The sequence below is a fragment of the Neomonachus schauinslandi genome, chromosome 11 (genome assembly GCF_002201575.2).
Source record: "Neomonachus schauinslandi chromosome 11, ASM220157v2, whole genome shotgun sequence".
NCBI lineage: Eukaryota > Metazoa > Chordata > Mammalia > Carnivora > Phocidae > Neomonachus > Neomonachus schauinslandi.
Genome location: NC_058413.1, coordinates 65,746,284 through 65,761,869, shown reverse-complemented (window position 1 = coordinate 65,761,869; position 15,586 = coordinate 65,746,284). Strand labels below are relative to the sequence as shown.

At 37.1% G+C, this 15,586-nt stretch overlaps 1 protein-coding gene across 2 annotated transcripts in view; it reads right to left on the bottom strand.

Annotated features, from left to right (window-relative positions):
- Window positions 1-700: 700 nt before the first annotated feature.
- HIKESHI (heat shock protein nuclear import factor hikeshi) overlaps window positions 701-15,586 on the bottom strand; it is a 39,612-nt gene continuing 24,726 nt past the window's right edge. Inside the window, exons 3-5 of one of the 2 annotated variants that reach the window (XM_021686468.1) lie at window positions 8,604-8,755; window positions 1,975-2,093; window positions 701-1,041 (exon numbers count right to left, since the gene is read on the bottom strand). In XM_021686468.1, the coding sequence (XP_021542143.1) occupies window positions 987-1,041; window positions 1,975-2,093; window positions 8,604-8,755 (326 nt within the window). In that variant the 3' untranslated portion in view covers window positions 701-986. The remainder of the gene's footprint in view (window positions 1,042-1,974; window positions 2,094-8,603; window positions 8,756-15,586) is intronic. The other variant, XM_044919400.1, reaches the window with a different exon arrangement.

Sequence of the window (15,586 nt, the reverse complement as noted above, 5' to 3'; positions counted from 1 at the left end):
GCCTAAGCTCAAACTCTTACTGCTAGTTCAATCAGATACATGTTTCAAGATAAAACCACAAACTGATATAATGGTAATTCTGCACAGGCTCACGTGTCCTAATGACACTAACTACCAGCAACTCTCTAGTTTCCAAATTTTCACCAATCCTTACCAAAATGTTTCAAAACTAACCTGAGGCCCCAAACTCCTATATGTACCCTTCCTTTGGAGACACCCCACAGTTCCTCTGGTATTTGTACTTGCTTGGTGCAGCAAGCTAATAAGCCTAGCTTTGATTACTTGGTGGTTTTTGGTCAATGGATGTCACTAGTATAAATGAATCAAGTGCTCCCTTCTGAATGAGACACAATGGCTTCAACTTAATAGGCAAAGGTACTAAATCCTATATTCTACACACAAATGCCTCACAACATTACCAGTATTAAATAAAACCTTATCAGTATTAACCATGGCAATTTTGTTAAATAATAATGTATGAATTTGCAGATATATAACTGACAACCAACCTTGTTAATGGAAAAACTTGTAATCTTAAGAAATACTAACTGAATATAATTTCTCTGTACATAAAAATGTATATTTGATATGTTTTCCAAAAGGCCCCCAAATTTTGATATAGTTGATTTTAAGTTAACTACTCTAGCAAACCACTATAAAAATAAATGAAAGATTATAAATGCAATGGCATGTGGCACACTATTGTTGTGAATATGCTTTATTTTTAAGTAAAAAATGAATCCTAGCTGAAACAAAGTGTTTTGCCTCTGAATATTTTAAGCTTAAGAGAAAAACTCATTAATAAGGAACATATTTTCATTTTTCCATATTTTTAATTTTTTATAAAGATTTTCATTAAGTTTCAGTCAATAGGCAGTTTTTAAACTTAGGCTTCATGATCCTTTTGACTTCATACTTTTAAATGGAGGCATTTCTCTTCAAAACATGACAAATTTCAGAATCCATTAAAAATTATTTTATTCAAATTATGTTTTCCAAAAGAGAGGGTTCTGTGCTAGTCGTCTTTGAAAGTTTTCATACCTACAAAAGAAAAAAACATATTAACAAGAAAATTAAATCTTTCATAATCTACCAAATGACTTCTCAAAAAGCATACAACCTTAAATGTCACTTCTAAAAAGCTAAGATAAAAAGCCAAAAAAGCTAAAAAGTTAATCTGGAAGTTTAATTATTCTTATAAAAGGACAGTAAGCATTGTGATTTAAGTATGACTGGCTTGTACTAGAGAGCACAAATCATAATAAATTTTATTAATTTTTTACCTTCTGCAAGCCTGACAGCTAGACCTAAGAAAAAAAATCAAATCTCACTCCTCCTCCCTCATTTCACAGATGAGTAGATGAGAGGAATTTGCTCAAGGTCATATACTTACATTTTAACAAAGCTCAAACCCAATACCTTCCAGAGCTATCCATGCTACACCATGCTACCACTGCTCAACAAATTCTCATGTATCCCCCACCACTGGGATATTCAAAGTGAAAAGAATACCTATAAAACAGAATTACGGGAAAGCTAGGGAAATAAATTTTACTAATCATTTAAGTACAAGGTACAGTATATATCATCCTGATGCCTGATGTATATCCACTTTAGACCAAGCTTTCTAAACTTACAAAAAAATACTGCTTTGTATTTCAAGACTCATATATGGTTACTTATAAATAAAAATATTAAAAAATTTACAGCCTTAATTGTGGTCCCTACACATAGGCAATTGTATTTTCTTGTCTTTATAAATTCAAAATGGCTACTATATAACAATATTGAGGGTAAGAACATTCCTTGATGTGAACTCCATAGTATACTTTTTAATGGCATGCTACTGTAAACGTACGCTGATGTTCACAATAAAAGAATATGTTTAGATGTCAAAGAGGAAATACATTCACCGGCAAAAAATATATATGGTTACTAAAAGCCTTAATATTAGAGATACAAAATGTCCCATACCATTTCAGAACCACATTTGCTGGAATGAACATTTCAGATGGACTTGGTGTCATCTGGGCCTGAGAGACAGCAAATGATGAAGCAAAATTGTAGAAGTTGTCCAACATCTTTTGTGTGAACTGGAAAGTTAATAATGAGTAGATTAATGAATTATACTGAATATTCCACTTAGACCTTAACATTTTTAATTAAAAATGTTCCTGCAGGATACTTGGTTTTAAGGACTGTGAGTTCTAAAACAGTCTAATACCGCAAGTTAAAGAAAGTCATAAAATGACACTGTGACACAAAATCTTAACAATCTGCCTTTAGTACTTTCTTCATATCTCAAAGAATTTCTGTGGTTTTTAACAATTTTAATTTCCTAACATATTCATTTTGGGAAAAAAATTGGGCAAAATATATAAACAGTCAATTCCAATTACAAAAAAATACACATGAGGTCAAAATGAGAAAAGATGTTCAACTTCACCAGTGGCCAAGAAATACAAACCAAAATAATAGTGATATTCAAATTTCATCCAACAGTTAGGTAAAAATTTAAGGTCTTAAATATTAGTGAGAATATCTATCAATATGGAAATGAAAAAACTGTTTCATTCATACAATGACATACTATACAACAATTAAAATAGACTAGATTTATTCCATGTATCAACACAAGTAAGTCTTAAAAATAATGCTGAGTGAACAACACCAAGTTGTAGAAATTTGTACAGTATACCATTTATAATTATTTTAAAAACACACAAAGGGGTAAGTCAACAAGAATGGAAAAGAGAAATAAAAGGAATTTCTACAATAATGGTTAAAGAAAAGAATACCTTGACTACAGTTATGCAACAGACCCAGAAAATAATCAGTCCACAGAAGAACAAAAAAGAGTTTCGAAGAACAAAGAAGAATTTCAAGAGGGATGTTTCCAAAACAAATTTAAAATTGCTTTTTAAAAATATACTGAATAGGAATTTATACTTGGCAGAGTTTGGGCATAAATTAGACATGGAAACAGAAATCCATGCAAAGGAAAAAATGAAGCATTTATTTTTTATTTATTTATTTTTTTTTTTAATTTTATTTATTTACTTGACACAGAGAGAGACAGCGAGAGAGGGAACACAAGCAGGGGGAGTGGGAAAGGGAGAAGCAGGCTTCCTGCCGAGCAGGGAGCCCGATGCGGGGCTCGATCCCAGGACCCTGAGATCATGACCCGAGCCGAAGGCAGTCGCTTAACCAACTGAGCCACCCAGGTGCCCCAAAAATGAAGCATTTATTAACCAAGAAAAATAAAAAGTCACACAAGAAAGGAAATGTAATCATAGTACTACACCTGGCTCAGTTCTGAAAAATATTTACCTGATCATAATACTGAAAACTCTGAATATTAATTTAGTGAAAATCTATAATAAAAAGGTGTGGGGGTGCCTGGCTGGCTCAGTCAGTAGAACATGCAACTCCAGGTTGTGAGTTCAAGCCTCACGATGGGGTGTAGAGATGATTTAAAAATAAAATCTTTTAGGGGCACTGGGTGGTGCAGTCAGTTAGGCGTCTGACTCTTGTTTCGGCTCGGGTTGTGATCTCGGGGTCATGACATTGAGCTCTGTATCAGGCTCTGCACTCAGCCTGCTTGAGATTCTGTCTCTCTCTTTTCCCTTTCCCTCTGCCCCTCTCCACCGCACATACTCTCTCTCTCTCTCTCACACTCTAAAATAAATACATAAATCTTTAAAAAAATAAATAAATAAAATCTTAAAAACAAAAGGTGGGAAGAAGAGACAACTCTGTATGCTGGAAAGCAGAGGAGTGAGAGTGCTAAATCACATTAGGTATTGGAAAGTTGATGGAAAACACCTACAACAAATAAACTGGTTAAGATTAAGCAAGTTTTTTCTGACACATGGAAGTAAATACAGGAAGAAATAGGTAAAGAAAAAAAAATGAGGGAGGTTGAAATTGACTGCTTTTGAGGAGCAGAATAAGAGCAGAATATAAGAAGTACAACAGGACAACTGTTTTGCATGTAAAACCATCTGATGTTTAAGCCACGTACATATACTATTAATAAAAACGAAATGAAATAAGAGTAACTACGAGTATGTATTAGAAACATGTTTAAACAAATAAGGCCATACATATTTTGTGGATATATATGAATGTTTCTTTTAAAGTACTAACATAGGGGGCGCCTGGGTGGCACAGTCTTTAAGTGTCTGCCTTCAGCCCAGGTCATGATCCCAGAGTCCTGGGATCAAGTCCCACGTTGGGCTCCCTGCTCAGCATGAAGCCTGCTTCTCCCTCTCCCACTCCCCCTGTTTGTGTTCCTTCTCTTGCTGTCTCTGTCAGATAAATAAATAAAATCTTAAAAAAAAAAGGTTTATTAAAGTACTAACATAGGATGGCAAAGATACATGAAGTTAGAAGAGTAGCTACCTGGGGAAGAACTGGAAGAAGAGAAACAGTGAGGCCAGCAAGGTGTATCAGAAATACTTTTTTTTTTTTAATTAGTAGCAAATATGGCAAATATCAGTTAAATCTAGGCAGAAGACACTCAGAAGTCTTCATTTATATTGCACTATAAAGAGAGCTCCACAAGGATAACTATTATTTTGTCTACCTATTTTTATTTGTGCTTAGAAAACTCCTGGCACACAGTAGGCATACAATAAATACTGGTGGAATGTACTTTCCTAGATATGTAAAATATTTCATAATAAAATGTTTAATAAAAAATACATATGCTTTATTTTAAAAGCTCAAGTAATTTATAAATATATAAAGTCTCCTTGCCCCTTTACAGGGATAACATCACTTTGGTATGTATTTTTCAGACATTTTCTAATACAGTCATTATGGCATACTATTAACTACTGCTTTACAATTTGCTTTTTTCAGTACAGCAGTTTTTTAATTACTGGGGGAAAAAAAAAACATTAAGACCCAGACTCTGTCATTCTTAATTCAGTCTGTTTTCAAGAGATCATGTGACAAGTCTGACTTTAAATTCATGGCCACAACCCTCATGAATATGCTGCCCAGCAAACTCATAAGGGGTTCCCAGTCCATTCACCCTCCTCCTCCCCCAGAGGACTTATTTAATAATCTTTTTTCTTTAAATTTCCAATACTCCTTTCCCCTCAATCTTAGCTGATGACCTTGTTTCCTGTTTCACTGAGCAAAGAGAAGGTAGCAAGAGAGAACGTGCATAAGTTCTCATCACATTTATCAACTTCCTGCATCTATCCATATAGCCATTTTACTATGAATACTGTCCATTATCCAACCTACTGTGCTCTCATTTCCTACTCAAGGGGTTCAGCAATTCTCCCCACTCTCCTGCATTATCAGTTTTTCTTTAATGCTTCATTCTCATCAAACATGTAATATCTCCCATTAAAAATAGTAAAAACAAAAAAATTCCTTGTCCCCACTGCCTCAAGCAACCAAACCATTTATCTGCTATCCTCTGTAACTACATTCATCAAGAGTCATCTATATTCACTGTTTCCACTTCCTCCTCTCCAGTTCACTCCAAATTCCCCTTCTACTCTCTGAACTCTTATCTAACTTTTTAATGACTTCCATCTTACTGAATCCAGTGGATACTTCTTAGCCCTCATCTTGACATCAGCAGTGTGATACTACTGAGGCTTCCTCCTTCTTAAAAACCAGTCTTTGGGGCGTCTGGGTGGCTCAGTCATTAAGCGACTGCCTTCGGCTCAGGTCATGATCCCAGGGTCCTGGGATCAAGTCCCACATCAGGCTCCCTGCTCTGCGGGGAGTCTGCTTCTCCTTCTCCCACTCCCCCTGCTTGTGTTCCCTCTCTCGCTGTGTCTCTCTCTGTCAAATAAATAAATAAAATCTTTAAAAAAAAAAAAAAACAGTCTTTGCTTGGCTTCCAAAACACCACTTTTTGGGTCTCCTTCTACTTCAGGCTGCTCTTTTTCTTTCTCTTCATCTCTTAAGCTTCTCAAATTTGAAATGGCCCGAGCTCAGTCACTGGCCAACTTTTCCATTTAGTTACTTCTCTAGTAATCATACACCCTTCAAAACTTTAGATACTGTCTTTACACTGATGACTCCCACATTTTTATCCATATCCCAGACCTCTCTCTTGAACTCTACACTTGTCATCTCCAGCTGGATGTCTAACAGGTATCCCAAACATAGTACAACCAAAATCCAACTCCTGATTCCACTCCCAGCCCATACTTGCTCTTTTCATAATATTCCTGTGTTCAAGTTCCTCAAGCCAACATCCCTGGGCTATAATTGATGTCTCTCTTTAATCTCAGACCTTTCATGTGATCCACATCATGAAACACTATCGGCTCCATCTTCACATTTTCTCCAGAAATCAACTACAGGCATACCTCGGACATAATGCAGTTCAGTTCCAAACCACTGCAATAAAGTGAGTCAAATGAATTTTTGGGTTTCCTAGTGCACATAAAAATTTTGTTTACACTATACTGTAGTCTATTAGGTGGGTAAAGAACATTATGTCTTTAAAAAAATGTACATACCTTCATTAAAAATACTTTATTGCTAAAAAATGCTAAACATCATCTGTGCTTTCAACGAGTCGTAATCTTTTTGCTGGTGGAGGGTCTTGCCTTGATGTTGATGGCTGCTGACTGATGAGGGTGGTAGTTTCTGAAGGTTGGGGTGGCTGTGGCAATTTCTTAAAATAAGACAACAATGAAGTTGGCCTCATGGATTGACTCCTCCTTTCACTTAAATCCTTAGAGGCCATTGTAGAGTTATTAACTGGCCTAATTTCAATATTGTTGTTAACAATATTTTTCAGGAAATAGGGAGGCCCAAGGAGAGGGAAAAAGACACGGGAATAGTTGGTAGGTGGAGCAATCAGAAAACACACTTATCAGTTAAGTTCTTCATCTTTTATGGGCGCAGTTTGTGGTGTCCCAAAACAATTACAATAGTAACATTAAAGATCACTGATAACAGATCACCATAACAAATACAATAATGAAAGAGTTTGAAATGTTCCAAGAATTACCAAAATGTGACACAGAGACACAAAGTGGCAAAATGCTGCTGGAAAAATGGCGCCAACAGATTTGCTCCATTTGGGGTTGCTACAAACCTTTGGTATGTAAAAAACACAATACCTGCAACACTCAATAAAGTGAAACGCAATAAAACGAGGTATGCCAGTACTTTTAATCACCTTCACTTCCACCTCCCAAACATCCCTGGTTCAAGTCATTATCATCTGTCATCTAGATGTTCACAAGAGCCTCCTAACTGATCTTCTTCCTTCCCACTACAGTGTCTGTCCAAAAATGCAAAAGTGATCCTTTTAAAATATAAGTTAGATCCTATTACTCTCCTGCTCAAAACTCTCTTATTTCTTCTCTTCCAAACAGAATTTGAGTCAAAGTCCTTATAGGGCCGCCTGGGTGGCTCAGTCAGTTAAGCGTCTGCCTTCGGCTCAGGTCATGATCCCAAGGTCCTGGGATTGAGCCCCGCACTGGGCTCCCTGCTCAGTGGGGAGGCTGCTTCTCCCTCTCCCTTTGCCCCTCCTCCTGCTTGTGCTCTCGTGTGCCCATGCTCTCTCTCTAGTAAATAAATAAAATCTTAAAAAAATAAATTAATTAATCAAAGTCCTTATAAAAGCCAGTGAGGTACCATATGATTTTATCCTACAGCCCCCTCCCCAATTATCTCCCATCTCTCACCCTTGCTCACTCTACTCCAGTCACAAAGACCTTCATATTATTCTTCAAACAACAGATTTCTACCTCAGGGCCTTTGCTTTAGTTACACCTCTGCCTCCATCATTCTCCTCTTCAGGCCTTTGCCATACAGAGGTTAAAAGTCAACCATCATGGAATTATGCCACTTTAAGCTCCATGAAGACAAGGATCTTGCTTATCCAGATAACAACTATAAACCCACAGCCTAGCATACTAACTGTGGGAGGGAAAAAGAAAAAGCTAATATTTAATCTCATTTTTAAATCACTTTGAGCTATTTCATCACTATAAAAACAAGTCTCATCAAAGCATTTACAAATTTTAAAATACCTATAGAAGAAAGCAGGCAAGCCAAATTATCCATGGAAGCTAGTAACTTACGCCATACATGTTTTTACGTTCATTTTTACATGTTTTCTACCACCAGGCTAATTTTTTAAAGTATAGAATCTGGAGGGTGCCTAGGTGGCACGTCGGTAAGGCGCTTACCCTTCAGCTCAGGTCATGATCCCGGAGTCCTGGGATCAAGCCCCACATCTGGCTCCTTGCTCAGCTGGCAGCTTGCTTCTCCCTCCGCCCCTCCCCCCTGCTCGTATGCTCTCTCAAATAAATAAAATCTTTAAAAAAAAATGAAGTATAGGGACGCCTGGGTGGCTCAGTCGGTTAAGCGTCTGCCTTCGGCTCAGGTCATGATCCCAGGGTCCTGGGATCAAGTCCCACATCGGGCTCCTTGCTCAGCGGGGAGCCTGCTTCTCCCTCTGCCTGCCGCTCCCCCTGCTTGTACTGTCACTCCCTCTCTCTCTCTCTAGCAAATAAACAAATAAAATCTTTAAAAAAAAAATTTAAAAAAAAATGAAGTATAGAATTTGGTTTTAAAATATTTTTAGAAAATAATGTGTATTGCATTACCTGAGTGAATGAGTCAACTGAGGATACAGCAGCATTGCCTACTGGAGTCTGCTGAGCCAAACTGTCCAATAATTCCACTGAAATTCCAATCTGAGCAACAGATGGAGTTTGGACAATATTCATGGCTCCAAAAGGGTGTTGGCTTCCTTCTCCTGAAAAAAATTAACAGGTACCACAAATTTCAAATTTAACTTGTAGCCATACAAATTCCTTTGTAAATATGTGAAAACCTTCTGATCTACACGCACTAAAAAGTTGTTATATGAACGTTTGTCTCTTTTAAAAAAAAAATGTAAAATGCTAGGTTTTACCACATTAACAAAGAGTAAGAAAACTAAAATTTTCCCCACCAGAAAAACAGCTGTTACTTCCCAAACATTAAAATTACTGTGGGTAGAAACGGAAAGTAACAGAATGAGAAAAATAAATGAATAAGCATTAATTACATTTAAAAATTCTCAAAGCTAGCTCCAAAGGAAGGATATTCTTTAAGTTTTACAATTAGTTTTAGCGTTTTCTTATTACTCCACTAAAGAAAGATCTTAAATTACCATTATTACTGATAAATGACATGGCATATTTTACTAAATGTCACGGATCACCCCATATAACACTTGATGTTATGTCATCAAACAGGCAATAAAGAAGCTTATCATAGGGACGCCTGGGTGGCTCAGTCGGTTAAGCGTCTGCCTTCAGCTCAGGTCATGATCCCAGGGTCCTGGGATCGAGTCCCGCATCGGGCTCCCTGCTTTGCGGGGAGCCTGCTTCTCCCTCTGCCTCTGCCTCTCTCTATCTCTCATGAATAAATAAATAAAATCTTAAAAAAAAAAAAAGAAGCTTATCATAGGGGCGCCTGGATGGCTCAGTCATTAAGGGCCTGCCTTCGGCTCAGGTCATGACCTCAGGGTCCTGGGATTGAGCCCCATGGGCTCTCTGCTCAGCGGGAAGCCTGCTTCTCCCTCTCCCACTCCCCCTGCTTGTGCTCCCTCTCTCGCTTTGTCTCTCACTGTCAAATAAATAAAAATCTTAAAAAAAAAAAAAAGCTTATCGTAGGAAATACTTAGTAACTTTGTCCCTTTCAAAATCAGTGTGTCATTAAGTATACACCCGAGCCTATAAATGCCATCTAACTTCTATGGGGAGAATAGAGGCCAATTTCTTTAATCCACATAAGACAATCAGAAAAGTTAGTCTGAAGGAAAAAAACCATACAATAGATTTTTGGTTAACTGTTTTCATAGGACTATAAAATGTTTAATCAAATACTGAAGAACAAAAATCTGGAGCAACACATATTCCTAATAACTAGAATACTCCTTACAAATATCAAAACTCTCCTTAAATTTTCAAGCATATGAATAAAAACTTACAATGTATTTTTCTGTGATTTAAAAATACACACACACACCTCTCACTAAATAGGACTAACTTAAAATAGTTTTAATATTTTTAAATTAACTGTTTTATTAAATTTCCACGTATTAATAAATTTTCCAGATTTGTTATTTCTATCATTGCAGTCAGAGAACATACTTTGTATGATTTCAGTCTTTAAATATGGTCTATCCAAGAAAATGCTCCATGTGCACTTGAGAACGTATCCTGCTGTTGGGTAGAATGTTCTGTGTTAAGTCTGTTAGGCCTAGGTGGTTTATAGTGTTCAAGTCTTCTATTTCCTTGATGACCTTCTGTCCAGTCATTCTATCCATTACTGAAAGTAGGATATCAAGTTTCCAAGAATTATTGTTGAACTATTTTCTCCCTTCAATTCTGCCAAGCTTTGCTTCATGTATTTTGAGGTTCTACTGGTAGGTGCAAACAAGTTTATAACTGTCATTAACTTCCTGATAGATTGACCCTTTTATCATTATATAATGTCTTTATCGCTCATAATAATTTTTGTCATACATCTATTTAGTCTGATTTTAGTCCATCCACTCAAACTTTTAGTTACTGTTTGCATGTATCTTTTTTCATCCTTTACTTTCAACCACTTTGTCTCAATCAATAGTTGGATCATGTTTTTTTTTAATCCATTCTGCAAGTTTCTGCCTTTTAATTGGAGAATTTAATTTTGTGTTAAATAGATACTTGCTAGTGTACCATTTTAATTCTCTTACCATTTCTTTTACTATATAGTTTTTGTTATCCCCTTAATTGTTGCAGTAGGGATTAACATAAACATCTTAATTATAACAACCTAGTTTGGATTAATGCCAACTTAATATCAGTAGTACATAAAAACTTGGCTATGTAATTTCTCTCCCTATGTGTTGTCATAAATTATTTCTTTATACATAGCATGACCATAAACATAGGTTTACAGTTTCCATTTTTTTAAGATTTTATTTGAGAGAGCAGAGCAAGTGAGCGAGAGAGAGAGAGAAAGAGGGAGGAGCTGAGGGAGAAGCAGACTCCCCACTGAGCAAGCAGGGAGCCCAATGCAGAGCTTGGTCCCAGGATCCTGGGATCATCATGACTTGAGCCAAAGGCAAAGATGCTTAACCGACTGAGCCACCCAGGCACCCTACAGTTTCCATTTTATGAAGTTGCCTTTTATATCAAATGGGGGAGAAAGAGTTACAAACAAAATGTACTATACTGATTTTTATGATTAACTAGTTACCTTTACCTGTGTTCCTTTTTCCTTCATGGGAATTCAAATTACTGTCTCATGACCTCTTTTTTCAGCCTGAAGGGCTCTCTTTAGTATCTTTTGTAGGCTAAGTCTTTGAGTAATGACCCCCACAGTTTATCTGAGAATGTCTTCATTTTTTTTTTTTTTTTTAAGATTTTGAGAGAGAGAGAGCACACGCATGTGGGGGGAAGGGCAGAGCAAGAGATTCTCAAGCAGACTCTGAGCTAAGCGTGGAGCTCAATGCAGGGCTGGATCTCACGACCCTGAGATCATGACCTGAGCTGAAATCAAGAATCAGATGTTTAAATGACTGAGCCACCCAGGCACCCTTCTCCTTCCTGATGGATACTTTCAATAGAGAATTGACAGTTTTCCTTCCAGTGCTTTATACCATCCCACTGCCTTTGGACTTCATTGTTAATGGAAACCAGCTGTTAATCTAAGAATTCTTGTTATTTGAGGAGTTGCTTCTCTTGCCATTTTCTCTTTGACAGTTTGATTATGATATGTCTTGGTATGGAGTTTATCCTACGTGGAGTTTACTGAACTTAAGTGTGTAATGTTTTTCATCAAATTCAGAAAGTTTTAGGGCATTATTTCTTCAAATATTCTGTCCACCCCATCTCTCTCCACCTTCTGGGACTCCTACTGTGCACATGTTGGTATACTTGGCAGTATCTCAGAGATTGTTCATTTTTCTTCTTTCAGCTTTTCAAAGTAGGTATTTCAATGGACCTTTCTTCAAGTTCACAGATTCTTTCTTCAGCCTACTCAAATCTATCGAAGCCCTCTAGTGAACTCCATTTGCTACCGTACTTTCCAGCTCTATCATTTTAGTTCCTTTTTATAATTTCTCTATTGATATTTTCTATTTGATGGCACATCATTCTCCTGGTTTCCTTTAACTCTCAGTAAATCCAATGTTAACCCTAGGGACAGTTCCTGTTCATTTCTTCTCTGAAAGGGCCTTACATTCTTATTTCTTTGCACGCTTCCTTTTTATTGAAAACTGGATGCTGAATATTATAATGCAGCAAATCTAGAAATCAGATGTTTTCCCCTCCTCAGGGTTTATTGTTAGTATTTGTTGTTTCCTTAATAACTTTTCTGAACCAATACTTTGAAGTCTGTATTTTTTGTCATGTGCAACCAGTGACATTTCTATTAGCTTAGTGGCCAGCTACTGATTGGAAAAACATTTCTTTAAAAGCCTGGAACCCAAAAATTCTCCCAGTCTTTGCAGGTCGGTTGTGTTTGGGATATCCCTTTAATACTAGCCAGGTAGTTTTCAACTTAGTCTTCACTTCCTGCTTACACAGAGCCCCAAAGTCAGCCAGAAGTGAAAACTTAGAACCTTCTTAGTTCTTTCCTGAGCATGTGCACAGCCCTGACTGTATACTGTCTTTGAGTTTCCAAAAATTTCCAGGTCCAAGAACTCAAAGCCCTTATTCCCCAAAGTATCTTATTCCGGGGTTCCTGGGTGGCTCAGTCAGTTAAGCGTCTGCCTTTGGCATGGGTCATGATCTAAGGGTCCTGGGATCGAGTTCTGCATTGGGCTCCCTGCTCAGCAGGGGACTCTGCTTCTCCCTCTGCCCCTACCCCCTGCTCGTGCACTCTCTCTCCCTCTCAAATAATCTTAAAAAAAAAAAAAAACCCACAAAGTATCTTATACCCAGCCTTCCCTCCCAGGCTTTGTAGTCAATTTTTGCCCCAATCATTGTCAGTGCATCAGGCAGCAGTGACACATACATTCACAGGTAAATATTTTTGACAAACACTCCCAGGCTGTCACTTTACTGAGATAAAGGAAAGTCTTTTCAATTAATCTTCAAGGGAACTACCAGAGAAACCAAAACAAATTAGTGTCTACCCTTTAACAACACAGGTTTGAACTATGTGAGTCCACTTATACACATTTTTTTTATAGTACAATACTGTAAATGTCTTTCCTTATGGTTTTAATAATATTTTTTCTCGAGTTTATTTTGTCTCTTATTATACATACGGTATATGTAACACATTTAACATACAATATACACATTACATACATAACTTTTATGTCTTCAGTAAGGCTTCCAGTCAACAGACTATTAGCAGTTACGTTTTTGGGGAGTCAAAAGTTATATGCAGACTTTCAACTGCACAGGAGATTGGTGCCTCAACCCCATGTTGTTCAAGGGTCAACTGTAATTATAATTTGTTGTGAATGAGGTCCATTCTGCTCCCTCTGGTACCAGTACCAAGAACATGAGCTATTATTTCCAAGGCTACCACTGAACTAAGGAACAGGGGATGGGTCCAAGGTAAGTTAAAATGTTACAAAGCTCACTGTTCTTACCAAGATTTAGCGGTTTTCTTAATTAAATGCTTCCCTGGTTGCTACAAAGTTTTGGTTAGTTTCCAGAGTCCTGAAAAAGATTCCGACGTTTTTGCCAGTTTTTGTTGCTGTTGTTGCTTTTATGAAGAGATGGACTTGTGAAGTTCCTTACTCCATTAAAACTTTGTTTTAAACCTAGAATTATGCTAAGGCCAGAAAATGTACTGCTATTTTTCTGTATAACAGGCTTCAATGACCTCAATCAAGGAAAAATGTTCAATACAACCTTTTATTGCCTTAGTTTTAACTACTCAGGGAGTGATCTGCCCAAGCATCTCTAACCCCTTCTTTTATCAAATGCAAGCTCCCAGCAAATTACTAAGTAAAACTGGCTAAGGCCCATTTTAAGAGATGGGACTACAGAAATATTCTGACTTCATTTTAAAGGTCTCTGGGACTAAGACAACTTTTAAAAGAAAAAAAAAAAAGACTCAAAAGTCTTCAGCAATCTTCGTATTTCAAAGGGATCCACTGTTCAATTAAATCATTCTTTCAGTCACTCTTATTCTCAAAATGGGCTTGACACAGTAGTTGATAACCTTCAAGTACAAAGTTTCTTGTTTGTAAACCATAAAATACTGGGAAGAAACCCTGGAACATAATATAGAAACTTAGTGTTCAGGGGCACCTGGGTGGCTCAGTCGTTGGGCATCTGCCTTCAGCTCAGGTCATGATCCCAGGGTCCTGGGATCAAGCCCTGCATCAGGCTCCCTGCTTGGCCAGGAGCCTGCTTCTCCCCCTCCCACTGCCCCTGCTTGTGTTCCCTCTCTCGCTGTCTCTCTCTCTGTCAAATAAATAAAATCTTTAAAAAAAAAAAAATACAGAAACTTAGTGTTTAATTTTGGATCTGAATTCATGACAGCAAAAGTAAAAAGAAAAACATGATCGGGGCGCCTGAGTGGCTCAGTCGTTAAGCATCTGCCTTCGGCTCAGGTCATGATCCCAGGATACTAGGATCGAGCCCCGCATCGGGCTCCCCACTCGGCGGGAAGCCTGCTTCTCCCTCTCCCACCCCCCCCACCCCCTGCTTGTGTTCCTGCTCTTGCTACCTCTTTCAAATAAATAAATAAATAAAATCTTTAAAAAAAAAAAGAAAAACATAATCAATTACATTGAGTCTTAGTGTCAAAAAATTAAACAAAAACAGGGAAAGTAAAACATCTGACCTGGTCTTGAAGAAAAAAATTAGAATAATTCCTCAATAATCATTCTAATAGTAAAAGCAGAAAATCTTTCAAAGGTGTTCCTCAAAGGGTCCCTCCTCAATGCAAGTCAAGAACCTAACATAAGGCACACCTCAGAGGAAGAAATCCTACAAACTAGTCTTTTACTGCTAGTACACAAGGAAAAGCAGTCTTCATCACTTACTGTCTGGGTCTAATGGACTTTTTAAAAATATATACATTTTAAGTCATTTTAGAAAAAAAATTTCACGAGAAGGAAGACAGTGAAAAACAACTTTATTAGAATTTTTAGTAAGTACTGAAGTTCAATAAATCCAAATATTCATTGCACATTTCCCAGGTTTTTAAGTTACAAAGAACCAAAATGAGCCACATTCTCTGAATACCACTGTTCACTGTCATGAATAAATGTGGAATATATCCATCATATAAATCCGACTCTTGATTTTTTTTAACACATCTTCTAATAGCTTCTAACTTATTACTTCTGGTTCTTTTTCTAGCAACTGCATTATCAAAATTCAATACTTCAAACCCTGAAATTTTGAAAACTTTTAATGGCTCATAATTTGGACAGGCATCTTCTTTGATCCATAATTTGCAAAACACTGTCATTTTTAGATTTATAAAATTATTTAGAATAAACAATCCAATTAATCTGTTTCATTTCTACACCTATTGCCTTCTAATCGCCTTTGTTTACACACACCCATTTTCAGCAATGTCCACTTAGAAGCTGTATCCAGTCAATTTTAAAGCAAAAACATGAAAGAATACCAGC